Raw genomic sequence first — 27,893 nt, forward strand, 5'->3', positions numbered from 1 at the left:
CCCACAGAGGTGGTACTTCTCTCCTTGGCAGGCAGGCTTTGGGGAGCCATTTCTCATGCACTCTACATAGCAGAAGTGTCAGCTTACAGCTGGGTGGCCTCCCACACCCTGGAGCTGATATGCCAGCATGTTGGGTTGGAGCTCCGTCCCCTTTTCCCACATCGAGGTTTCACGCTGGCCTTTCATGGCATCATGCTCGTGCTCGTGGTCCTGGATACCAGCTTCTCAGTGCCAGAAGATCTCTGAGGGCCCTCTGATCCACTGGGCTTGAATCCCATCCACACCATTCCAGTAGAACCAGCGTTTATTGCCTGGCTGCATGCCCACCCTTGGGATGAGCAGTGTGCTCCTTCCAGAGTTCCCTGCTGGTCTTTAGAAAATGTCCTCCATATACAATTGCTGTCAAGAATGACCATCCAGTACACACCATCCCTTGGCATTGTCTACAGTTTCGTCCTCTGAGCACGAGTGTCTCGGGAGTGGGACTGGCCTTCGTGTCCCAGTAGGGCCCGCCATATTAGGCACTCAGGAATAGTTGCTTTGAATCCAGGTGAATGTGTCATTCTGGTGATGGGTTTGGTATTGTCAAAAACTCCCTGATCTCCATGCCACTGACTAATTGAACCCTTTTCTTAGCTTCTTTGCGAGGGATGCAGGAGGTCCTACAGAGAAAGGCGCTTCTTGCATTTCAGAGGTGAGTAGGAGTTCATCTTTTTGCTCAGTTTACATAATGACTCCAAAGTATGATAAGTATAAAAAGAAAGGTATTTATAAAGATTATGTAAACAGTGCTTTACCCCCAGGAGCCTTCCGTCTGGAGCAGAGAACGTGCAGCATCAAAACTCGCCGCATGGCTTGCTGTCATGTCCCTCTGCATTGTGGCCATTTATCCTGATGAAGGGAGCTCAGCTTGAAAAAGAGACACTTGGTCTAGGGAGATGGCTCCTTTATTAGAGACTTTTGTCATATCTAGATAGGGGATCATTCTTTCCTGGATTTTTTTTTTTTTTTTACATATTAAGATATGAGGTTTTTATATTAAGAAATGAAAAGGCTAGGTTTTAGAGAGTCCCTGGAATACTGTGTTGGGAGTCAGCCCAGCCAGCCCCGGGCCCCACCCCCATTTGTCCCCTCACTGTGCGGGTGTGGACTCAGTGAGTGTCACGGTGCTCTTTTACATCCCTTACACACCCACAGGGCAGACAGGACAGCAGTAATGCCCCTGCAGCCAGCAGCTGAGGCATGGGCTTTGGAGGAGTCGTCAGTCCCAACGATGGAGGTCGAGTAGACCAAGGTCTCCTAGCTCCAGCCCAGGTTTTCTAGCACCTACTGTACTACACTGCCCCGATCTTACTCTCATTAGATATAATAAATCACTAGAATGAAATTACTGCTTGAAAATTGTGGCCTCATGACATAAAATTTAGAAGCGGAATAGATTTCTGTCACCTTAGATATATATCTGAGTTTCATTTAATTCCTTGGAATTGTATTAGAAGCTTAGTTATTTATTTGAAAATGTCACAAGCCCCTCTCGTACCAGCCACCATGTTGGGTCTCCCCTGAGGGAGGCCTTACCTCCAGCTGTCATGGTGTCCACATGCTGTTTTTCACCAAGTCCTTGTTACTCGGCTTTTCGGTTAGTCTGAAGCACTTCCATCTCACTCCTTCCTGTTTCCTGGCAGGACTGTCGCTAGCTTCCTCGTTTGCCAGTCCCAAGCTGGTTCATGACAAAAAGTACCAGTTGACATCTGCAGACACACCTCCTGTCTCTGCTCATGTTTTGTTGGTGTTCTTCAGCACGGAGCGTGGAAAGCATTTCCATTTCAAATGATTTCAGGTTTTAAATTCTCCAGCCCCAGTTTGTAGAGCCCACACCTGGCTGCCTCGGAGAGGGGCCGCTGCGTCTGCTTCACTCTTCTTAAATCAGCACATCTTACTGCTTCTCCAAAAACAGCCTCAGTGGTGGTCTGCCTGGAGCTGCCAGGGCGACTCTGAGTTATGTAACAGCTGCTCCATTGGCCTAAATTCTTTTATGTTCCTTCAAAGGGATTTTAAAATATTAGTTCATATGGGAATAAAGAGTAATAAAATCCCAGTAACATAACTGACTATATTGCAGAAGCCTAACCTAAATTAGGATTTGTGTGAAATATAAAATGTTTTCCAGAGGAGTAAGTTTGAGGGGAGTTCTTGTACACACATTAAATGAATTGTAAACTTTTTTTAAAAAATAGTTTTTAAATTGTTGAGAACTTTATTTTATTCATATATCTATTCACAGTGCTGAGAATCAAATCCATACGTGCTAGACATAGAGCTCTACCACTAAGCCACAATCTCAGCATTTTTTTAGTTGTTGATGGACCTTTATTTTATTAATTTATTTATATGCAGTTGAGAGTTGAATCTAGTGCCTCACACACGTGAGGCAAGTGCTCTACCACTGAGCCACAACCCCAGCCCCATATTACTTCTTAATGTAAATAGATAATTTAAACCCATGTGTATGATACTTTTTCTGCCATATATTTACATATTCTCCCTCACAGTTCTGTTAATATTATTATTTTGTGTTTTTCATTTAAAAAGAAAATGGGATTCATAAAGGGGCAGGGTTACAGATTCAGCAGGTGAAAAAATAAGTCTTAATTATGACTAGAGCTACAATTTAGAAAGTTTTGCTATCCAGGGGATTCAAGGACTTGGTGATTCTTGAAGACATTCAAGTGGTGTGGCATCAAGTGTCCTGTTTGTATACTCGTGAGCTTGACCCAAGCAGCTCAACCTGTTCATTTGCCCCATACACAAGCACAGTGAAGAAAACAGAATTGTTTGCAGGGTGATAAGTTGCCACTTCATGGCCTCTCATGTCCTGCTGAGAAAAGCAGTCCTGAACACAGCTGAGAGCATGCTGGGGTGCCTTGAACCACACATGCAGAAAGCAAGAGCTGCTCCTGAGAAAGGGCATGTTGTCCTTTGTGTTTCTCAGTGTGGCGTGAGGTACACACCCTCACTTTGTTCCCCTCTTCCTCCTAGCGTGAGTTCAGCGTGGTCTGCTGTGTGTGTGTGTGTGTGTGTGTGTAGGGTGACCAGCCATCCTGATTTGTTGGAAACTAAGCCAAAACATCTCAGAATGTGGGATTTTCAGTGCTCAAGCCTTGGAGTCCTGGGTAAACCTGTGTATGTAACTAGTGGAAGATACCTCAGCAATAGATATGACCAGGTGTGCCCATTTTTGTTAACTTAGTACACTAATCCCATGTCCCTGGAATGAGGACTGAAGGGGACTTGAGAGGCAGCAGGGCGATTGTATACAGATGGACCTCGGGACCAGGGTCGTCCTTTCCACACCTGGTTTACTTCTTTAGCTGGGTATTCTTGGGCAAGATACTTAATAGTAGATACTTCATAAATTGAAGTTGTTATTATTTCAAAGTACGTGTCTTATGGATCAGGGTCAAAATTGATTTGCCTTCTCTGTATTTTTGGCTCAGTTCCGAGGATGTTGGAGCTGGAATCTAGGAGAGCACTGGGTGGACCTGGGGCCAGCTAGAATCTAGCTGGGCGGTCTGGGCAGCCCGACAGCAGCCCAGCAGGTCTCTCTCTGGTGGAGCAGGCTTGATAGCTCCTCAAGGAAAGGCACTTGAATGATTCATTTGCAGGCTCCCCAGAGGGTGGCGTAGGCCTGGCACCACAGTTGGCATGTCCAGTGGGAATGGATGTGTAGGCAGTTGGATGGACAGATGGGTGGATGAATGGCAGTCTCTTCCTCGTGGAAGAGAAACTGATTGAATGAATGTGGAGGTGCTTCATGGGGATGTTTGTAGTTCTCTGGATTTCTCTTGGCAACCTGGTGTGGGAAGGGGCTGGTAGGGTGTTTTGGATCACATGCAGAGGGCAGCAGGCTGGCACCTGCGTTTTGGTGGCCTCTGTTGGGAGGGCTTTGCCCAGGAAGTTCAGCTGCTGAAGCTGTTCTGAATTGAAGTAAGGTTTTAGAGTCAGCCTGTGCACTTCTTCTTGCTTTGTTTGGCATTCTCCTGTTTCCTTTCCTCTTTAGTAGGCTAAAATAGTCAGTTTAATTCATTATCAAAATTTCCAAAATAAGGTATTTAGGATGTGTGTGCTGCCTCTTTAGCAATCTGGCAGTTAGGTGTTCATTATCAGCGAGGTCAGGGATTCTCCAGGTGTTGTGTTAATGCACCTCAGAAGTGCTAAGGCCGCCAGCACTCCTGCTTCTTCCTTTCCTGGTGGGGCCTTTGACCAGAGCTATCTTATCCAGACTCACTCACCAGTCCACTGATGGCCTTTCACTCAGTCTTGTGTAGGGGCGACAGTGATTCAGCTTCATTTGAGAAGATAGTGAGCTGTACCAGGAAAATTATAGCTCTCAGAGATTCTTTTTGAGGGCTGTTAGAAACCTGGCTTTATTATTTTGAAAGATGAGATAAAATAAATAACTCTAAATAATGCAGTCTCTTCCTAATCGATTTTGTAATCCTTTTCCCTGAATAATTGGGAGAGGCAGAAGCCATGACATTCCAGTCTCATAAACCATCAAAGAAAAAAAAATCTTTTGCACAGAAATACATGGAAAACCAATACTGGTGAAATAATAAAACCAGAGCACAGGAGCAGCCTCTGGTGTAAGTCATCCCAAACATAACAGGCAGGTTCTTGGCCTGGGCCTCCTCAGCTCAGGTGAGGCATCGGGAGGCCACATCCAGGGACCCGGCTGCTAGGGACAGCCAAAATGGAAGTTTGCCTCACTTTTAAGATGAATAAAAGGACAGACACCGGTCTTGCACGAGCCTCTGCATTTGCCCAAACAGTGCCCAAAACTAGTGGACTAGCGTGTTTTCTGACCAGGCTCATGTAGGAGTCATTTTACTCCACCCCTCCCCACCTCCACAGTTGCAGTTGATTTAAAAGTCTTGTTTTTGTAGAACACCATCCTTGGCTGGTTTACCACAGTTGAATCCTTAACGACTTGGTCTTTTTGTTTTATCTTGATTTTGCTTTCTGCTGGTAGAAGATTCTCCTTTAATCACAGAGTGTAGGCAGAACAGCGTGATGGTTTGTTTGCTATCTGGGTCCCACCTTTTGTAATTAGTCTGTTCCAAGTTCTCTTCTAAGGAAAGTAAAAGTTTGTTTTTCTCTTCTCGCCAGACTGTTGAGTGTTGTACATGGTCCCATTTTGAGTTGTTCTTGGTGAAATACATTTGACTTCCATGTAAAAGCAAAAGACTTTTGTGGTCAGTCAGGCGGCTAGCACAGCCTCCTCACATCCAGCATCAAAGGCCAGTTAGTGAAGCCGGGCCCGCGCCCACCCCGCAGTCTTCCATAGCAGTTACGTGAAGACAGTTAGTAAACTGCATGAAATTAGTAGGAGCTGCAAAAGACTGAATGGGTGTCTTTGCTCCATCTGGTTCATGAAAAACGAAAGCCTCATTTTGTAAGCAAAGCTGGGTCTTTGATTTTCATATGATTTCTCTGAAATTCAGAAATTTGGATGAAGGGCGTTAAGGCCAAGCCAAACTTAACCAAAGCAACCATCGCCTTCCCAAGTGCACACGTGGCTTTTCTGTGATGCAGCCTCTGGGCCTCTCCTGCCCAGCTTGAAGGAAGCGTCTATAGGGGAGGCCAGACCTAGGGCCTGTGGGTTCTCCACTCATGGTCCCTCTGCAAGGCCTGGAGCAAGACAAGAGGGAGAAACGTGCTCCTTGTCATTCCTCTACACCACGGTCAGAGGGAAACGCTTTGCGTTGGTTAAGGGACAGGGAGGAGAGCGTCATCACAGAAACTACCTCCGTGGCAGTGGCATGATGATGAGGTGTAGAGGAACTTGCTTCTTTGATCGGAAGTAAAGTGGCCTCTCCCAGTGTACTAATGGCCATGAATGCTCTTTCAGGGCCCACAGCCTGTCACCTACTGATCACCAAGCAGCTTTCTACCTGGCTCTGCAGCTTGCCATCTCCAGACAGGTCAGTCTCCATGATGTTCCCTAACCCTGACGATGCTTCTAGTCTGCACAGTTCCCTCGGCTCCACAGCTTAAGGTGGCAGGTGACCTTCCCTCATTCTCTTGAGGCTGACTTGGAGCCAGGGGCTCCTCCCAGAGGACACTGACTCCTCCCAGAGGAGATTATGGAGTTTTGGTCAGTGTGAGCATGAGCCGTGAAAACACAGGTGTTCCAGGGTCTACTTTTGGAGATTGAATTTACAAATCTGTTGAGTTTTACAAATCTGGCAGGTTCTTGGCCTGGGCCTCAGTTGACAACATGGGGTGCAGAACATGGCATTTACGCTGGTCCCTGAAATCATCAAAGAGCCTTTGTCCCTTGCTAGGGTAGCAGAGCCCAGTGCTGGGCTGCATGGCAGGGATTCAGTCACTGGGTGGGGCCTGGTTGTCATGAGGGCATCCTTCATTGACAGGAAGATGCCAACAGATACAAAGATACCAGGTCCATTAGAATGCATGGAAGACATGCGCAGTTGCACCCCGTGGCTACTTGCAGCAGTGTTTTCCATGCTAGAGGGCAAGCCTTGCTGGCCTTCACCCTTCCCAAGGCTGTGAGTGCTACCCTGGTGTCCCCTCCCAGCTGTTCTGGAAACTAGCCACATGCCTGCCTACCCACCAGGTGCAAGACACTGGTGGTGACCCCAGCACATTCCAGAGTGCTGCCTGGGAGGGTGAATCAAAGGTCAGCTCCCCAGACATGCCGTTCTCGTTCTCGGGAAGGCCGGGCTGAAGCGTGTGTCTCACTTCCCCATTGCCTGGGAGTGATGTGGAGAAGTGACTCCCATTGGCCACCCGGGGATGGAGGAAACCAAGACACCCCCTTTGTAAAGGTCCTCTCCCCTGGCAGGGTGTGGCTCACAGCTGAATTGATCAGGAGCTACTGCTGTGACAGATGTGAGCCGAGCACTGACTTGGTCTCTTCTTCACCAAGAGCCTCCCTCACCTCCTCTGTGAAGCCTCTAGCAGCCTGCCCTCCCTCCTTTTGCACGGCCGTCTTTTTCATTATTAGTCTTTCCCATTGAGCTTGAGATGCCAGGAGGGCAGGAGCCCAGGTCTGTCATCATCATTGCTTTTGGGGCTGGCTGATGGCTTGGCACTTGGCACACTGCCTGATAAGTGATCAGCACCCACTGTGATGCATCAAACAAAGGAGCCAGCCTTAAATTCCCTCAGGTCAGCCGGCCTGATTTTTGAACCCAGTTTGTCCCTATTGCTCTGGTCATCCCTTCAAATCGACACTATGAGTACAGCCTGCCTTCTGCCCCTTCCCATGGAACTATGTTGAGTGTTGTTCCAATGGTGGGTTGTCATGCAGGGAGTAGATAGCAGATGGAGGCCAAGAGTACAGCCACACATGGTATCCAAACCCCATAGCTCTCAGGGAGTGTTTCCTTGCTGACCAGGGACACTGAGGTCGTGACCCTCCTGCCTTCGAAGCCAATGCCATTTGACCAGGGGGAGAGCATGGAGAGGAATCAGAAGATCTAGAGTCATCTCATCTCACTCAACAGCTGGGTGACGTGCTCAAGTCCTTTCACCTCTGGATTTCAGTTCCTCCCTGTACATGAAGGATGGCGCCAGCTGATCTCCCTTCCATCTTGGCCGCTATGATGCTGGGTTCCAAAGCAGAAAGCATTCATCATCTCCGTCCACACAGAGTGGAGGCTCGAGGAGGAAAAGGAATAGGTTCAGAAAGCAGAAGTCATGGTTTCTAGTAAAGGGCTAGGTTCCTAGGGCTTGGGGAGAAGTGGGGGAGCTGGATGAATCTGAGTGGAGGCCCCATCCGGTGCTGGATTCCAGGTGGGAAGGAGTCCATGGGGTGGCTGCAAAAGAATACTTCTGTCCCCAGCTCTGTTTTGAAATCCAGCTTCAGATTCTCATTCCCCCTAGTTCCTGTTCGGCCTGCCCAGACTCTGGGGTATTCAGGTATCCACCATGTTTACACAGTGCCAGCCCAGTGCTTGAGTGGTTGTGAAGAATATCTTGGACAGCTGTTGCATTTAAAGGTTAAGGTTGTATCTTGTCCCACCTGAATTTGGGTACATCTGCTTTGTATGTGGCATTGCAATTTGTTTCTTGTATCCAGTTATTTTGGGTTCTAGTTTGGAAAGGTGTGGGATTTTGTTTTGTTTTTCTCATATTTCCTTGATGGCAAATGGAGATCTGGACATCTTATCATTTGGAAAGTTTTGTTAAATTTTTATGACAAATATTAAGTACTTCAATGTCATAAATACTATAAAAAATGAGAATGATTCAGCCGCAGCAGTTTAATTCCACTAAAAACCCCTGGCAGTTTGTCCGTGTTTCCATTTACAGTGGAATCATCTTGGACATAATCAAAAGTAGTTCCATTTTCTGGGGGAGAAAAAAAACAAGAAATGCTTATTTAGGGAGAAATAGAGATTTGGTATGGTGGTGGTATAGAAAAGCAGGACTCTTGCTTCCCTTCACAGCCCATCCCACTCCCTCCGTCTATTTTCCTGTTCGTGGTTTGTATCCAGGGCCTGCCAGGAAGACTTAGCTTAAAGTGCGAACATGGCACAGTGAGACACAGGTCCTGACGTTCAGCGCCAGATATTGCACGATGACCTCTTTCTTGTGTGACTGCATGTGTGTTAAAAAATTCTTTTTGGTTTTGTTTTAAACCAGATACCAGAGGCTCTAGGGTACGTCCGCCAAGCTCTTCAACTTCAAGGCGATGATGCCAACTCCCTGCACCTCCTAGCCCTCTTACTGTCAGCACAAAAGCATTACCATGACGCACTCAACATCATTGACATGGCCCTGAGTGAATACCCCGAAAATTTTATGTAAGTGATGATGGGTTTTGATTTTCCCTTCCTCAGAGGTTACTAAATGGACTCCTTCCCCCTCCTCCTTCCAGTTTGTCCAGTGAGCTCCTCATGGACATCCTGGGAGTAAATAATATAAATCTCCTTTACTCTTTTTTAAAAATTTTTTAAATTCTAATTTGTCATGTATGACAGCAGAATGCATTACAATTCATATTACACATCTAGAGAAATCTCCTTTATTTATTTATTTTTCCTAATAATGAAAAACAATCTTAGTCCGCTAGGTCGTTCTAATGTGGCGTGTGGTCGTCCCTGTTTAGGTGAACTACTTTAGCCATTCTGTCCCCACGTGTACTCTTGGAGCATACAGGATGATTTTATATGGATTGTAGATGAATATTTTAATAGTTATACATTTTTAGTTTTTCATTAAAAATATATTGTGTATCAAAGCATGATTTCATGAAAATTATTGCTCAGGGGGAGACTAAAAATGTTTAGCCCGTTTAAAGAAAAGTATTAAGAAAATACAATGCACATGGATGTGGTGAAATGTCTGTTGAACTCTAGTGACTGGAATTTGGCCAGCTTTGCTTTGTGGCTAGCTTGTCTTGTTTCACCAGGGCTGCCAGGAGCTCTGGCTGGTTAAGCTACTGCAGCAGCTTTGATTAAGATCTCTTACCTCCTTGAGCCTTAGTTTTATTCTCTAGGAACTGGAATAACTTAAAAAAGTCAATCAACATTTGTATACATTCTAAGAATTGTAACCTGTCATATGCTTGAATTGCCCATTTACTTCACATCTCTTTTCTGAATCACATTTTTAATGAGCTCATGAATCTGGAATTCATGGAATCCATACAGTGGGGTCGGCTTTGTGGAGAACATTGCCTTTGGGCTACTGGGTTACCATTTCATCCTCAGTGGTGGTAACTTGGTAGTCCGTACATAGTGGCCAGACACAGTCCACAAGCCTGCAGGCTGGAAAGTCTAATAGTCTACATGGTGGCAGAGCCAGTGACGGGGAGGAGGGAAAGAAGGCTGCCCAGGGTGGCCCTACAGGCTTTTTCACTTTCAGAAGTAAGTGCGGTGGCAAACTTTTAAGTGGGTCAGCTTTGCCTTATTTCTCTGCCTCTTCACCTCAGTGGGTTTTTTAATCAGTGTGTTTCAGCAGCTCTCCTTGGAAATTGGTTCACACATTTCCATTACAAACATTTCTTTGTCTTCAGTGAAAGGGCGTTTCTCTTCTCACCATCCAGAGAACTCTTGTTTTAATCCAGGAAACCTCTGACCAGAGGTTGCTTTTGTAGCTTCAGCTATTTGTGCAGAGTGAGTGTGTTCTGCTTCTGGTAGATTTCAGCCTTGCTCTTTTGCACAACCATACGTTTCTGGATTTTCTCCCAAGATGTTTAGCCCAGGGAACCTTAAAATGGTTAAAATACTTTTAAAAATATTTGGTCTTTTACCCATCCAGATACAGTAAAGTACAACCTGATACAATTGAACTCAGTTTCTCCCCTCAGTGTTTATAAGGTGCCATTCCCCCCTGCCCACCCAAGCACGCACATGCGCACGCCCACCCCGTCTTCACTAGATGTTAGACTCTGGCATGTGATTCCTGCTCCCACAGCCCAAGGTGTCCTCCAAGAGGAGGTTTATTAAACTAATAAGCCACACTACACAGTAAGCAGTCAACAGTGGCAGCTAGTATGGTGGTGCCTCCAAGTGACAGCAGCTGACAGCCTTTTCAAGTAGTAGAAATAAGGAACAGCAGAGGAGATATTTCAGGAATGCAAGCCTGTTATTTTAATGTTAAGCCTTAAGCTGGAGCCGCAAAGCGCATGGCTGCAGGACTGAGAGCAGCCCAAGACTTGTTTGCCTTTAGAATACTTGTACTTCTTCCTTTGGGAAGGAATTTCTTCCCATGAATACTTATTAAAAGTTGAGGCCAGGTGTAGTCAGTGGATCCCACGGTTTCTTCCCAACCTGGGTAAAACATTTCAACACCAACCTAAACAATAGTGAGTGAGCACTTGTCCCAGCCACTGTGTGATGTTATTTGTTTGTGACAAGCTTGTCCCCAGAAGAACTGTAGAATCTCTGGAGCCTGGAATTGCTTTGAGTCTTGGCGCTACCAGCCACACCTAGCAGATGGGGTATATGGTAGTTGTTTTGTCAGGTCTTGCTACAGGGAAGTGAAAAGTCCCAGTTAGGGTCACTCTGGTCCACCTGTTGAACAGTTGCCATATCAGACAGCTGGAAGCTTCACAGGAGCAGCTGATCTCACCAGTGATACCTGTCTGTATTAGTCTGTTTTCCGTTGCTATAACAAAACATCTGAGGTTATATTAGCATCTGTAGGGAAAAGAGATTTATTTAGCACACATTTGGAGGTTCAAGAGAGCATAGCTTCAGCTTGTCTCCGGTGAGGGCCCCCTTGAGTATATGACATCACAGCAGATGGCATCCTGGGGGGAGCACTGTGAGAGAGAGCGAGAGAGAGATCACACAGTGAGACAGGAACCCAGAGAATTTTTAAACACATATGCAGTCACACAAGGGGAGGGCTGGCCTTGTTCTTTTATAACAACCCATGCATGAGAACTAACTGGAGTCTCATAAGAATTCCATCACTTACTCCAGGGCCTGCTCCAGTGACTCAGTTATTACAAGATATGCCACCTCCCGGCATTGCCGTGCTGCTGACCAGGCTCCAGCATGTGAAATCCTGAGGACACTCAGACCATATTCAAACCATGCATCATCTTCTGTGGTTTAGATGAGTGTCCTCCAGTTGTCCACGTGTTATAGGCTTGGTGTCCAGGGTGGTGACTCTGGGAGGTGGTGTAGACTTTTAGGAGATAGGGTCTCATGGGAGCTCCTTAGGCCACTTGAGAGTGTGTCTCAGGAGGGATTATGGGACCCTAGCTCATCCCCTTGCACCCTGCCTTTTTTTGCTTCATGATGTGAGAAGTTTGCTCCACCCTGCTCTCCTGTGATGATGGGAGAAGCCCAAAGCAATGGGGCAGGCACGCAATCTTGGACTAAAGAACCTCCAGAACTATTAGCCAAAATAAACCTTTTCTCTTTTTTTATTTTTTAAAATTATTTTTTAGGTGTAGTTGGACACAATGCCTTTATTTTATTTATTTATTTTATGTGGTGCTGAGGATCGAACCCAGGGCCCCGCACCTGCCAGATGAGCACTCTACCATTGAGCTACAACCCCAGCCCCAAACCTTTTCTTTTTGTAAGTTAATTGCTTCAAGTATTTCATTACAATGATGAAAGCTGATGAATACATCATCCTTATTGTCACCATGAAATGGTAAAAGTTGGTGTTTAAGTACTTTGAATAAGCTTAACAGAACCAACTTGCTGTATGCTGAGAGGCATCATCTCAGCCATTTTATCACTCCAAGCAGAACTGAGACTGAACAACAGATTTCAACAATTGGGAAGAATTTCCTACATGTAGGGATTGTGAGAACCAGGAATTCTTTTCTAGAGGAATTGCAGAGGTAAATTCACTGCTCTGGAGAAGCAGCCATTTTTCTGGGTATTATAGGGTTCTCCATAGAAGGAAAGGAATGTGGAAGGATCTTCTGTAGTATTTAAGAGGCAAAAAAAAAACCTGGCTTAGGACTTCCGTTCCTCCACTTTTGAGTAAGTCACCAAATCTGTCTATCTCATTTCCTCATTTATAAAATGTGGTAATATTACATAATAACATATAATAAATATTATTTGTAAAAATAACACATCTCAGAAGGTTATTGCAAGAATTGATTTTGTTTGTTCATTGAAGGCATTTGAACACACTAATCACTCAGTAATCAGTAGGGATTCATATTATTACCACCAACAGTACTACAGTGTCTTCAAATTTGATATTTCAGAATCCTTTAAAATTGTTGTTAGTAAGGCTGGGCCCTGGATGAGGTGGTGCCTGCCTATAATCCCAGCACCTCAAGAGACTGAGGCAAGAGGATCACAAGTTCAAAGCCAGCTTCAGCAATTAGTGAGACCCCAAGCAACTCAGTAAGACCCAGTCTCAAATTTAGAAAACTAAATAAAAAGAGTTGGGGATGTAGCTCAGTGGTAAGTGCCCCTGGGTCAATTCATGGTACCAAAAAAAAGCTCTTGTTACTAAATATTGAATGGAAGCAAAAGAATACTTGTTCAACATTTAAAATAATGATAAAGTAACTATTATACCCATTTCTTTTTTAAAATTTTTTTTTTATTTTTTAGTTTTCGGTGGACACAACATCTCTATTTGTATGTGGTGCTGAGGATCGAACCCAGCGCCGCGCACATGCCAGGCGAGCGCACTACCGCTTGAGCCACATCCCCAGCCCTATTATACCCATTTATTAAGAAAAAGAACATTAATGCTGCCTATGAATTTCCCAGGTGTATTATTTGTATGTAAATATGTGCTTCCTGTGAGTATGTATTTCCTGTTATTACACGAGTGTTCTCCCTAGCCACTTCTCACACCCTACCTGGCAGGTTAATCAATGTTCTGAATTCTGTATTGAGCATTCTCTTAATAAGTCTCCATACCACTGTGTCTGTACTCTAAAATAATGAAATATTTTAGTTTTGCATGTTTTATATTTTTTTAAAATGGAGTCATACTCAGTGTATCCTTCCTTATGCTACCTGCTTTCATTGCTTAGAATTCTGATCCTGAGGTTCCTCCTTGATGCATGCAGGAATCATTCCTTTATTTGCACTTAGTAATTGTGTTTTATTGTATGAACTAGATTTACTTATCCAGTCACTGTCAGTGCTCTCTTGGGTTCTCCTGGTGCACCATTTCAAGGGCCTCCCCAAGTGTGTCCCCGGGAGTGAAGTTGTTAGGTCAGAGGATATGTGTATCTTTAACTTTACCAAAGAATTCCCAACTGCTTCTCAAAGCAGTCATGCTGTCACACTCGCACCAATACCCAAGAGCCCCTGTGGCTCTGCACACTCCTGCTGGGTGTTGCCTGGACTGTATGTTGGCAGTCTGAGCGTAGGTGAATGGCATCACATTGTGAGTTTAGATACGTGATCCTCATTACTGACGAGAGTGCGCATTTGTTATTTATTAGTCATTTAGCTTTTCTAAACTTTTGTGACATATATACGAGCTTCTCCATAGAAGCCTTTCTTCTTTTCTACTTGGATGGGCCTTTTGTTGACCAACTTGTAAAATATTGTGTCCTTCTGCTGGCTGTGTGTTGCAGAAGTCTTCTCCCAAGTTGCCTTGTTTGCCTTTGCTTTCTCTTATCCTTGTTTTCTGCTGAGCAGAAGTTCTTAATTTTAAAGTAGTTGAATCGTCGATCATTTCCTGGATGGTCAGTGCTTCATGTATCCAGCATAAGAAGCCTTGCCTTTCTCCAAGAGCGAGGTGGCCTCCTGAGCTACCTCCTCAGAGCTTTCTTGTTTTGTTCCTCACCTCTGGAGCTGATCCAGAGCCTGTGTATGTGGGGACCAGTGTGACCTTCCCGAGTGGATGTCTGGTTGTCCAGCAGCTCGTGGTGACATTCTCTCCCTGTGTCCACCCTTCTGGCTCTCACGTGAGGCTGGGCAGTGTGCAGGCTGTCTGGCTCCCTGGTCCCGCTGCCACCCTGGCAGCCCCTCACAGGTGGCAGGATCTGGTAGCTTCCATTCCTCAGGCCTCTCACACGAGTTCCCATTCAGCTTGTCAAGTCCCACAAAATATCTGTGAGATTTTAATTGGGATTACATTTAATTTAATCACTCCATTTAGGGAGAATTGTGGATCTATGACAGTGGGTTTCCTAATTCCTGGCCATTATATTTCTCTAATTATTTAGACCTTTAAAATTTCTTTTATGAAGTAAATTTTCTTCATAAAGGTTCTGCCGACATTTTACTGGATGATTTTGAAGTTGCCTGAAAAAGTTTTCACACTTCTGTTGTCGGCACACGGGTGAGGCTATGTTTAATCAAATTGCTTCTTGGAACGGCCAACTGATTTTTGTACATTCTTCTTGGTTCGGCTAAATTCTTAGAAATTCAAATAATTTATTTATCAATTAGTTTAGAATGTTTACAAAGATAATAACTTTAACTTGCCTGACTGTGTAGCCAGGACCTTCAGCACAGTCACAGTTCTTTCAGTGTTTTGCCATTAGGTCGTGTTTGTTTATGAATATTGTTTACGAGATTAAGGAGCTTTCCTTGATCCTGGTTTGCTAAGGGTTGTTTAATTAACCATGAATTGATAATCAATTTTAGCAGATACTTCTTCTGTGTCTTTGAGATATTTGATTTTACTCCTTTCATCTGTGAATATATATTATTTGATATTTTATAGGATTAAGCTAACCTTATTTTTATGAAATAAGCCCTATATGGCCATGATAAATTAGCTTCTTTATGGACTTACTTTACCAATTTTTTTGGTACCAGGGATTGAACTCAGGGGCACTAACCACTGAGCCACATCCCCAGCCCTTTCTTGTATTTTATTTAGAGACAGGGTCTCACTGAGTTGCTTAGTGCCTCACCATTGCTGAGGCTAGCTTTGAACTTACGATCCTCCCGCCTCAGCCTCCTGAGCCCCTGGGATTACAGGCATGTGCCACCACTCCTGGCTGCTTTACTAATTTTTAGAAGAACTTTGCATTTATGTTCACTTGCAAAATAGGTTTCTAATTTTTCTTTTTTATTCTTGTCAGGTTTTGGCAACTAATGGGTTAAGCCAGCCTCATAAGAATGATCTGGAGTAGTTCTTTTTTTGAGTGTGTCGGGATAATTTGTGTAATGTTAGTTAGAATTATTTTACCTAGAATGTTAGGTTTTGGTGGAATTCACCCAAAAAAGCATATGGAGCTGGTCTTTTTTTCTATGGAAATATTTATTATGCTGCTTTTTAAAAGTGATTATAGGATGCTCAGATTTCTGCTTCTTCATTGATTGTGTGTGATATAGAAGCTGTGATATAAAATGTCTGTGTGAGGGTTTTGCACTTCATCTGAGTTTGACTTTGACCAGCATAAAGCTGTTGACGTGGGTTTTATTCCCCTGTTGTCTGCAGTGCCTGTGGTTAAGGTTTTCATCCCTAATATTATTAATGCACCTTTTCTTTCTTTTTTTTTTTTTTTTGGACAGTCCTATCAGATATTTGTCTGTTACATTGATCTCTTCAAAAGAACCAGAGGCTTTTTTTTCTTTGTCTAATTGTATGTTTAGTTTCTCTTTCATGAATTTCTGTTCTTATTTTCACTATTTCCTGCCTGTTTTCTTCTTTCTGGAAGGTTTTTGTTTGTTTGTTTTTGACCTAAGCATTTAAGACTAAAAATTTCCCTCTAAATAGTAAATTAGCTGTAAACCACAAGTTTCAATATGTGAAATTTTTATTATGGCTTAGTTCTAAATATTTTTTAGATTTTCTGTTATTCTTTTTCAGCCCATTGTTTTAGAAGTATGTTTTATGATTGTTGAATATGTGAGTTTTTCAACTTATCTTTTGCTATGGGCTTTTAACTTCGCTGAATTATGTTCAGAATCTATAATCTATCTGAATTTGAAATTAGTTGAGTTTGCTTTATGGCCCATATGTGATCACTTCATGTAACTATTCCATGTGTGCTTGAAAAGAATATTTTCTGCATTTGTTGTGTGATTTTTACATATTTTATTAGGCTAAGCTACTAACTCTACTATTCAGATCTTCTTTATTCTCACTGGGCTTTTTTGTCTACTTTATCAATTATTAAGAGGAATTATGCTGAAATCTTCTGCTAAGATGGCAGTTTGGCCTATTTCACTGCACATGTATACCAGTTTTTACTTTATGTATTTTTTAAGTTGTGCAATTAAGGTACATATGACTTTAGAATTGCTGTCTTCCTAGAATACTCAACCGTTTGTTTGGGGTTTTTTTGTTGTTGTTGTTTTGTTGTTTTTTTTTTTTTTAGTTGTAGTTGGACACAATACTTTTGTTTATTTATTTTTATGTGGTGCTGAGGATCGAACCTAGTGCCTCAAACGTCCAGTGAGTGCTCTATCACTGAGTCACAACCCCAGCCCTCTAACCCTTTGTTATTGTGTTGTAAGACTCATATTTTGCCTCAAATTCTATTTTCTATGATATACACACATATATACATATTTTATCGATATATATATCTTCATAAATGTGTACATATACATAGATACAAATATGTGCATGTATACCTGCATGTATGTGTGTGTACACAGTACTCAAACATACACTTATATCTTTATAGGTTAGGGATATTTTTTATATTTTCTTTGAATTTTTCATGTCTTGGGTGTACTCTTTTTTAAAATTTTTTTTTTAGTTGTTCATGAACCTTAATTTTATTTGTATTTATATGCAGTGCTAAGAATCAAACCCAGTGTTTCACCCATGTGAGGCAAGTGTTCTACCGCTGAGCCCACATCCTGGCCCTTGGATGTACTCTTGTACTCTTCATGTAATTGATTGTTTTTTGTTTTGTTTTTTAACTTAGGCTGACAGTCTTGTTCATTTCCATGTGTTACTGAACCATTTGTGTTATATAGATCTACCATCTCATTTGTGCTTTCAATTTGACCTGCATTGTTAAGGTATGGATTACTCTCCTTTCCTACTTTCTTTTAGATTGATTATGTTTTTATTACATATTTTCCTTTACAAATGGAAAATAAATATTCTGTTTTGGTAGTGGTTGTTTAGTGATTACCCTAGAAGTTTTAGTGAGCTCTTGCTGTCAAACTTTGTGTTTGTGTTTTAAAATGTATGGGCTTTAGTTTCAAAAGAGGTTTTCAAAGTGGATATACTGCCCTTGGCTTAAACATCTCATAGCACAAGTGACCCTGCTCCTTTTGTAATTATTGAGTTCAGCTGTAGTTCATTTTATTGTTGTCTGTGTTTTCTCTCTGATTGCTTTTAATTGCCTTTGAAATGTGCTTTTACACTTACACATCTAAGTGTGGATCCTGTTCTGAATTCACTGTACTTTAAAAAGTGAGATTGGTATTGTTTGTGTTGTTTATCATTTCTAGAAAGCTCTCATCCATAGTCTTTAAATGTTCTCTGCTTGCAGATAACATATAGTTGAGTCTTCCCTTTATGGTTAGTGTTGGTAATCTCTGCCTCCTGTCTCAAGTGTTTGGTTCATACACATGTAATAGAATTAATGACACGGTTGGACTTCTGCCATTTCTGTAGGTACTTTGATTTTTTGTTTGTTTTTGTTTCTTTTTTTAAAATTCCTCCTGAACTGGATTTTTACTATTGAAATTTTGTTTTTTAAGCCCTTCAAATATTAAATACCTAAACAAAAGGATGAGAAGTTAATATTAACTGATTATATATTGTCTCTACACACTCTAAGTTTTTCCCAAAATAAAATTTAATAGCATACTCATTTTTTATATTAAGTATTCACTAATTTTGGAATATTCACAATAGACTGTACTTGGTTTAAGAGCTTGGTCTTCCTTCTTTTGGAATGTTGCAGAAATTTCCCTTGATTAAGACGTTTTACTTAGTAATTTTCTTTACTGGCCTCAAAAGGTAGAAGCAGGTGCCAAGTGACGTTTAGAATAATCGTCTCTCTAAAAACAGTGAGGTGCTCTGTCGGGCCAGGGCTTTGATCAAGCCATTAGACTTTGTTTCTGCTGTTAAAATTTATTTTTAGAAAAATATTGAGATGAGAACTGACAGTTTGGGTTTTGTTTTTGTTGTTTGCTCTTTGTCTTTGGAAGCTAGATTGTCTAGTCCCGCAGTCCTGGTGGCATTTGAGGACTGCAGTCTTACCAAGACATTAGCATTTTGAGTCAGAAGCCACTGCCAGGGCAGAGTTTCTTGCCCTCAGACAAAATGGGGATGCAACTCTCCAGCAGATTTTTAATTGATTCAAATTTTTATTTTTTCCTATTTGCCCCATTCATGTGTTCTCAGGAGGTCATTAGATCATAGCATACTTTAAGAAACCATCAGATGTTATCACAAAGCACAAGAAGGATACAGATACAAATTTGGATCATTATGGTGTATGGACAGCTCTTTTAAGTGTTTTGGTCCATAACTGTGATACATGGGAAGATTTTGGAACAAATCTCCATCACCTGGCTGGAGGAACACAGTGCTTCTTAAATATTGTTCTTCTCCACGTGGCCTTCAGCTCTCATACATGTAGAAACAGATTTTGTCAGATGACTATGTTTGTTTGTTTTTTACACCAGTGAAAACTTACTATAAGGAAAGCAGTAGACATATGTAACATTAATTTAGTTGGTCATTTATTTAGCACTAATAACCACCAACGTTATGTACTGCTTTGTGACAGGCACTTTTTTAACTGATTTAGTTCTCAAGAGAACCATCTGGGGTAGGTATTATTATCTCCATTGTGTAGATAAGAAAAACGAGACAGAGAGTTTGAGTAATCGTTCAAGATCCTATACCTAGAAGGCAGCAGAGCTGTGACAAGAACCCAGGCAGTCTGGCCTGGACATTGTGCTCTAGAGCACAAGCTGCCTTGAAAACATGAGATTCCTGCCACACACCGGGCACCATTCTAGGTAGAGGGGACACTGCTGTGGCCAAACAAAGTTTCTGTGCTCTTTGAGCTTACCATCCACATGAGCAGAATTGTTATGCCATCTCCTCTGTCCAGCTCATCAGTAAACTAGAAACAAGGTTAGGGTCTCCTTCTCTTAAGTGGATGTAAATGTGATTTTTTAAAAAATCACTACTTGGCAAGTGAGACTGTCTCTTGCACTCTGTCTCATTCACTCACACTCTCAGAGAAACTCAGTTAAATTGAAGCAGCATCCTAAGCAATGTTTTTATTTAGTGATGACTGAGAAAACTGGTGCTATGGATTTTTTCTTGCCTGCACTGAGTGATGAAGTAATGAACATGCTCATTAAATTTGCATTTGATAAAATGCTGGACCACAAGGAAAGAGGATGTTCTTCCTATCAACCTAGAAGAAACAGTCCCCTGATACCTGAAGGATGTCTGTGTGAAGGATGTCACAGTAGCCAACCCAGGGATGCCGATCCCACGATCCCTTGATCCCTCGGATGCAAGCTGGAAGGGGAAGAAAGATGGGCTGCTGATCAACATGGAATGTCATTTAGTGGGACAGTAGTTTATTTAAAATCAGCTTTCTAAACGATGGAAGAAACAGCCTGATTTAGAGTTGAACATTTATTTCTCCAGAGAAGGTAAACAGGTAGCCAGTAAACACATGAAAATATTCTCAGTGTTGCTAATCGTTAAGGAAATATAAATCAAAACCTCAATGAGATGCTTCCTTCTACCCATTAGGTTGGCTGTTATTAAAAAAAAAAAGACCAGAATATCCTAGCATTGGCTAGGATGTAGAAGAGCTGGACTCCTGCTGTGGGAATATGAAATAGCACTGCCTCCATGGAAACAGGATGGTGGTTCTTCAAAAAACCAAAAACAGAGCTCCTGCATGATCCATGAGTGCCACTTCTGGGTCTGTACCCAAAAGAATTGAGAGCAGGGGTGTGAACAGATGTTAAAAGCCCAGGCTCCCAGGAGTATTCTTCATAGTTGCCCAAAAGGCAGGAGCAATCCAAGTGTCCAAGTGTCAGCAAATAAAGGGATAAACAAAATATGGCGTATACATACACAAATATGATCCAGCCTTAAAAAAGGAGGAAGATTCTAACATAGACCAACGTAAATGAAAACTGAGGCTATTGTACTAAGTGAAGTAAGCCACTCACAAACAGGCAAACACCGTGTGATTCCATTTATGTGAGATTTCTAGAGTCATCAAAGTCATGGAGGAGGAGAATGGTAGCTCCAGGGCTGGAAGTGAGGGTTGGGAGTTGTTTTATGGGCACAGAGTTTCTGTGTTGCAGGATGAAAGAGTCCTGGAGATGGCTGGGGGCAACAGCTGCACAGTGATGAGAATATATTCAATGCCACTGAGCTGTACACTTAAAATGGCCAAAATAGCAAATTTTATAATAAGTATGTTTTACTACATTTTAAAAAACACAACTTTTTACCTCTCATTATTGACAATTTGGTTGTAGAAGAGTTTCCAGCAATCTGGAATTAAATTAGATTATTGGGGACTCTTCTGCCCTTGTGATGCTCTGGCTTGGATAATTAAGCCAGCATTCTTCCGAGATGGACTTGCTAACCCAGGGAGCAGCTTCCTGGCACTCCACACCCATTTCTGCAATTGGTGTGAGGCTTAGGTCTGTGGTGATGTCTTCAGTCAATGTGGATGCCTTTCAAAAGAGACAGGAGCCTGAGATGCAATGAAAAGGGGGCCCAGAAGCTGAAAACCAAGTAGAAGAACTGGAAGAAAACTAGAGGATAAACACATTTGAATTTGTTAATGAGAGAGGTCTCTTTTCTGGAGGGTCACGAGCAGGCAGGACCAGGGGGCTTGGGGTTGTTTTAAACAATGTTATTGTATTCTTTGTATTTTTATTTTATTTATTTACTTTTATGTGGTGCTGAGGATCAAACCCAGTGCCTCACATGTGCTAGGCAAGCGCTCTACCACTGAGCTCAGCCCCAGCCTTAGGACCTGGTTTTGAACCAGACTGGTCCGCCTGACCGCATTTCCACCTGACCGTACCAGGCAGGCCGTTTGTCCCCAGTTTAAAATCTTCATGGAATATCCTGCATCTTTTCCAGAAAAGTCTGCCCTTTTTAGTTTTTTTCCAAGTGTGCTGGCAAGAAAGTCTTCAGGACATGCCAGTCTTCCTGTTGGCCAGAGAGCACAGCTCAGGCCGGTGGCCCTGGGTGCAGAAGGGTGAAGGGCCGCGAGAGGCAGGGAGGGAACCATGGCAGTGCTCCCACCAGAGCCACCCCCTTAGTGCAGGGATCCAGAGTAGAGTTATTTAAATGCTGTCCTTTCCAAGTCTTCCTAGCTGTCTCATTGCACAGTTCAAAGTAGAGATTCATTCAGGGGGGTTCCTGGAAACTCCCAGTACCTAGCCTGGTGCTTGGCACACTGCAGATTTGAATATGTTTGTGTAGCGAGTGGGTGAAAGCCACAGCCCCACTGACTGGCCTGGTGCCTTGGATGTGGCTCAGCATGCCTGCCTGTGTGGCTTCTGCTGCCCCTTTGGGGTTTACTCTGCGCTTGCTATACTTGCTGTGCCACGTGCACTTGCCACCAACTCGTTTACCAAACCTGGGGGCAGCTGCTCTCTGCCTCAGGTAGCCCTCAGGACGTGGTCCCTTCTCTGAATAGAGTCTGTGGCTTTGAGGATAGCACAAGATGCGGTGGCTCCTTTGGGGACTGGAGGAGCCTTTGAAACATGGGCAGCAGAGTTCCAGGGGGATTCACAATTCAGCCCAAGCAGGTCCTTCCCAGCATAGACGCCAGTTCCAAGTGCTAGTCAGAGTTGAGATCGTTGGTTGAAGCAGGAGTAAAAATGAGCCAAACTGGGGTATCTTGAGGTGATTTATTCCAGCTAAATATGTCAGTTGTTTGTTTGTTCTAAAAATACTGCTAGGAGGATGGGGGTGTACTCCAGATTGTTGACACTTTGACTCAAATGAGAAGCAAAATGTAACTGATATGGGATCCTGCAGGAGTCCCTGCCAGTCAGAAAGCGGGGGCCAGGATAGGAGGCAGGGCCGCAGCCAAATCATCAGAGACGGGCTGTGGGTCGTCCCCAGCTCTGCCCTTCACACCCAGCCTCAAAGCCTCCCAGCTGAGGATGAGGGGCTGCTGAGCCCCAAAGAGCGAGGCGTCGCCTCCCAATACCTCCTAATACCTTGGCTTCAAGAAACTCTGTTTTACTAAATAAATATGGTTTTGATTTTCCAGGACAGAGCGCAGCATCTGGGGCAGGGCCCCACGTTCCCCTCGCTCACTGACCAGATGGGAGAAAGGCCAGAGGAGCCACCCACTGTGTGCTGGCGCGTTGGGCCACGTCTCCTGGAGCAACCAGGATGTTGAAAGTAGCCAAGTTTCTAGAACTTCTTTGTTGGTTAAATTACTCTCAGCAGTTTCCCTGTAGTCCCTGGGCCAGCCACTCGTGTGTGGGGGGGTGCTCCATTATGAGAGAAGGTCATTGCTTCTGTTATGTACTGAGAAGCAGCTGGCTTGGAATGTGGGTTTTAACAGGGACTAAGTATTCAGATTTGACCCTGGAAAGCTTAGAGGCTGGGGGTTTCTGACAGTGGCCTGTGAGCTCAGTTGTTCTAGCAGAGTCTTTAGGCCAGTGCACATTTCAAAGTCATGTGGATTTGATGACAGTTTTGACGGCAGGCATAAGGTCAAACTCTCCCAGCTCCTGTTTACCTCCTATTCTGGCAGGCCCATGGGTCTCCAGGACCCACAGTGGCAGCATGGGGGGCCTTGATGTGGGTGCCATGGTGAAGGGTGTCCCTCAGTTTGTACGCTCTAGCCACCTGGCAGACCTTCACTGGAGTCGTGGACACCCTGGGCAGGGTTACAGCCCAGCCCAGGTGATCTGGGGAAGAGGCGTGTGCTGTTCAGACCACAGCGGTTCCCTTCAAACAGGAGCCTAAAGGGCTGTTCAGAACTCCCGCTGCGCCTAAGATCACAGCGCCCCCTGTCTGCTCCTGTGGCTCTCACTGCAGCCAGGCATGGTGCACAGCTGTATTCCCAGCGCCCAGGAGGCTGACAAAGAGTCACATGACGCGGGCATTCAGAGCCAGCCTGGGTAAAATAGCAAGACCTGTCTCAAAAAAAAAAAAAAAAAAAAAAATCTCATTGGAGTGAAATAAACAGGTCGATTTTCCCAAGTGAAGAGGCTAAGGGAACTCTTCCTCTGAGAGCTTTTTTCTTCTTTTTGTAGAATTAGACCACTGAAAGTTAGGATGGAGAGTTATGAGCTGCAGTGGTGCCTCTTGAATGTGACTTTGCATGTGAATTCCCTGGGAACCTAGCTACACTCAGATTTGGGTTCATGGGATCTAGGCTAAGTGGAGAACATGAGGTTCTATTTCTCACGAGCTCCAGGAGATTCTGCCTGTCCTGGACCATACTCTAAATGGCAAAGTATTCTAGGACCTCACATGGACTTTTCCAGCTTTGGATTAATTGGGAAAAATCTATATTTTTTTTCTAATGAGCCCATGAATAGCATGTCAATAACAGCAATTAGGTAAGCCGGAGGATCTAAGAAATTATGTATTTTTTGTGTAACTCTTGAGTAATTAGATCATTCATTCAAATGACATTTATTGAATGTTTGCAATTAGTGAGGCCCTAGGCAGTGTTTGACATCCAGTGGCACAGTCATGTGAACTGGTTCTGCTCCTCGACCCTTCTACCCGTTGTCAGAGGGGCTTCGGGTGCTTTGTGGTCTATCAATTCTGGTATGTGCACAAAGGTAAGACCAGCATTGTGAGCTCACCTGGCATGAACCAGACCCCATTGAACTATGCCAGGCCAGTCACAGTACTGATTTTCAGGGACAGTGACTCAGCCCAGAACCACTGGGTGCTTTTTTGCAGAGATACACTATCTTCCAAGATCAGCCTGCTTGGGAAACCCCCAGGAGAGTCAGAGCTCCAAACTGCATGCAGTAGGCCATCAGAAATGTTGGTGATGAAAGTAGATTTCCTTAAAGCCACACTGGAACCTGAAAGAACCCCTTGTCCCCTTCTGAGGGGTTGGCTAGATGGATTTGGTGCCCTCCTCCCCCAGTGGGGGCTGCATGGGGCCTGCTTCACCCTCCCCTTCATCCTGTTCACAGCTGACTCACTTGGCTTCCAGTCTCCATCTCTCTTCTCTCACCACATGCTTTGGCATATCACTTTTGAGTTCTTACCATTTTAATCCATTGTCTGCCAAACCACCTTCTCAGTTTAAAATTTTATATGAACATACCTGCCCCCACCCACCTGGGCTGATATGCTCTGCTACCTGGGGACAGATGCACACTTCTCTTCAGGTGATTGGAAGCCTATTCTAGCTCTCCATGCAGGCTCCCCGGCCTTGGGAGAGAGCTGGGAAGGCACTTGGGGCCCCACCGCCAGGGCCCCACCTGAGCAGGCTTTTCCACCCAGCTGTCTGCATCCCTGCCTGCGTTCAGTAGGTAAGCAAGGACCCTGGCATGCTGGGCCTAGGAGCTCACCCACACAGGTCAGCACAGAATGCCAAATGTTCAGATTCCTGTGGTGTCCTTCTAAATGGGCTGCCGTGAGTGCAGCGTTCACAGGTCGGCTGCTTGGAGGGTTGGGTGTACTAGTCTGCATGGTTCCTCCGGCCACACTTCACAAGGGCATTTTTTACATTGCCAAATAAGATGGAGGGAGTTACTACTTTAGTTTTACTCTAGACTGTTCTGATTTATTTTCATTGAGAGTTCTTCATCAGAAGGTTTTGTAAGGCATATTGCATTTCCACATTTAGACATATCTATCTTTCAACTTTAGTTTAACAGGTACCTGGTTCCCTACCCAGGTCTGGAGTCTAGGACTCAGGGGGATGGGTCCAGGATAAAGCCATAGAACAGTCAGGGACCAATATAGATCTGTGAAGGGGCACTTTTCAGGGGTTCAGAAAGTCTTCTTGGGCAGGGCACTAGATGGTCAGCTTGGCCCTGATAAATGAAAGTTTGATTCATGTCCTATAGTAAACAGTATAAAGTCACAGTGCTGCAGCTCCAGACCCTTACTAGGGGTGGGATGAGGGTGGGGTGTGAGTCCTTCTGAGCTCAGCACTAAGTCAAACATAGTTGGTATTTCAAGAATTACCTCAGGATTGTTTTTAAAATTCCCCAAATCAGGTTAGATATTATACTATTATTTTTGTTTGTTTTAAGTAATAAAGTAAAACTTTGATTAACTGGGTCCTTCAAATAAGTAGAATTTTATATGCAGCAGACTTTGTTGTGGAAGGCAAGTCAGAAACACACACACACACACACACACACACACACACACACACATACACACACACATGCAGACTATCATTTTTTTTAAAGAACTCAAGATAGCCAAGGAGCAATAATCGGCTGCCCAACTTCCCCTCAAGGCCACAGTGGGCCCTGACTAAGCCATACATTCTCTGGGGACTGTACTTTGTACCACTCTGCATTCCCTTCTGGTTCTGACCCAGAGCCTTATGCATTTTAGGGTGTTGGCTATTTGGCAATGGGTTAGATGCTGGATGTGTCTGCTGGTGTTGGTGGTGTGGTTAGGTTTGAAATCATCCTCCTGTTCCTTGTTGAGTGCTTTGGAGTCACACAGAATTGGGTTTAAAAACTTGTTCTAACAATCACCAGTGGTATCAACTAGGGCAAATGGCTCAACCCTCCACTTAATTTGTGGGTTGTAAGAATCAGCAATTAAATATTTAGGGTCTGGCAGCTGCTGTTACTGTTGTTATTTTCTGGTCTTGAAAGTAGAAGTTTCCTGGCTGGCCGGTCAACTTTCCTTGGTCGTGAGCTCTCCTGCGAGTTGTAATTGCATCTCTGTTAGAGGCGTGGCTCCTATTCTGTGAGTGGCCTCCGGTGAGGAGGTGCTGTTTGAGCTGGATCACGAGGGTGGAATAGGTGCTTCAAGGCAGAGAGGCTGGATGGAAAAGTCCTTCCAAGCACAGGGAACAGAGTATGCGAAGACTCGAGCGTGAGGGCAGAGGGCATGGGAAGAAAGTTGGGCATGGCCCAAGTTGGGGGTATACGTGATGGCTATGAACAGACCTGTGGGAGGCCAGCATGTGGGCAGGAGCCAGAGCACAGAAGACGTTGCAGATGAGGCTAAACTTGGGTTATCAGTAATGGAGTCCAGTTGATATTTTAGCGCAGTTCTTCTTTTCTTCATTAATTTTATGTAAGTTTTCAATGAGTCTTTGAACAAAATAGTTCCCTTTTAAAAATTAGGTTATTGCTCCTGGAGCCAGCTGTAGGGTATGAGGAGAACACCTGCTGGCACGAGACTGCTGACCCAAGTCATGGTAGCATTTGGTATCTTGGCCAGCAGGAGGACTCACCTGGCCAACCCCTCTGCCCTCCGCATCAGGTCAACGATTAGACGGATTGAAATGTAGCCAATGCTGGTTTGTCCACGCTTTTTCATCACTGTTTTTGCCTCTGGATGTCTCCTGTCCAGTGAGTCTGTAATAACTCTGGCCATGGACTGTGGCAACTCGTGAGTGAAGCGTGTTCGTGAACTCAGCTCTGTGCTGGAGCAGCCTGGAGATGCGCAGGCAGCGTTCGGCAGCATAGGGACGCTCGTCCCGGGGCTGTTTCCGGCACTGCTTCCCACCTCTGAGCCAGCTGAGGTTTGGGGAAAGGGTGAGAAGGCAGCACCGCCTTGCCAGGCCCTCTCCCCAAGCTATGTGTTGAGCATCCCTCCCCCCCACCCCCGTGTGCCGGAGAAGTTTGGCAGGTGTATCGCAGCGCACAGACCTGCTGGTGGCTGGAGGGTTGGAATCCCTGCCTGTGCTCTGGGCTTTCCTGCTTCTCTCCTCTGCAGACATCTCTCATGCTGTCCCTCTTGCCTCACTCCCAGGTGTCCTTTCCATCCTTGGAGCTCAGCAGTTCTACTATTGTTCTTCCTGTCTGGTTCCCTTAAATCCAGCCCACACCTTTTCAACTCCATATCCTGAGTCAAGTGTTTGAAAGCTGTTATTTCATGTTAATTAGAAGTTCTTTTTCCAGCCAAAAAGCCTTGCACAGAACTGTTCCCCCAAGCTGAAGCTTAGATGCATGCTTTGGTGTTTTATACTTTGGGTGCAGTGAAAGGGCTCGTGGTAATTGCCGTGAGAGCTGCACTGCCGCCCACCGAGCAGGAGAACCTTTCCACCCGCTCTGTGGCCCTCCTCTGAGCCTGGCCGAGCCAGAGGGGTTCCGCATGCCTGTAAGATCCTCCTTCCGGGCAGTGCCAGCGGCATGGCCTTCTGCCTCACCACTGTCCTGGGGTGTCTCCCCTGGGTACAATTGCCTAACAGTCACCCCTCATCCAGAGGAGTTTCTGGGCCTCTGGGTAGAGTCCACCAAGGTGGGTAGGTGACCACTGGCAGGTATCACTGCCTTTAACAAGCCTCCCATGGGACCTGAGTTTGGTGGAGATTCTGGGGGGGAAGGGACTCCTGCCACATTCTGGACTCT

At 44.4% G+C, this 27,893-nt stretch overlaps 1 protein-coding gene across 7 annotated transcripts in view; it reads left to right on the forward strand.

The window, feature by feature from the left end:
* Nucleotides 1-27,893, forward strand: part of Ttc7b (tetratricopeptide repeat domain 7B) — a 232,165-nt gene that overhangs the window by 140,479 nt on the left and 63,793 nt on the right. For all 7 annotated transcript variants that reach the window (XM_026394209.2, XM_026394208.2, XM_026394211.2 and 4 more), the window contains 3 exons: nt 637-694; nt 5,912-5,984; nt 8,674-8,834. In XM_026394209.2, the coding sequence (XP_026249994.2) occupies nt 637-694; nt 5,912-5,984; nt 8,674-8,834 (292 nt within the window). The remainder of the gene's footprint in view (nt 1-636; nt 695-5,911; nt 5,985-8,673; nt 8,835-27,893) is intronic.

Source organism: Urocitellus parryii, chromosome 6, assembly GCF_045843805.1.
Source record: "Urocitellus parryii isolate mUroPar1 chromosome 6, mUroPar1.hap1, whole genome shotgun sequence".
NCBI lineage: Eukaryota > Metazoa > Chordata > Mammalia > Rodentia > Sciuridae > Urocitellus > Urocitellus parryii.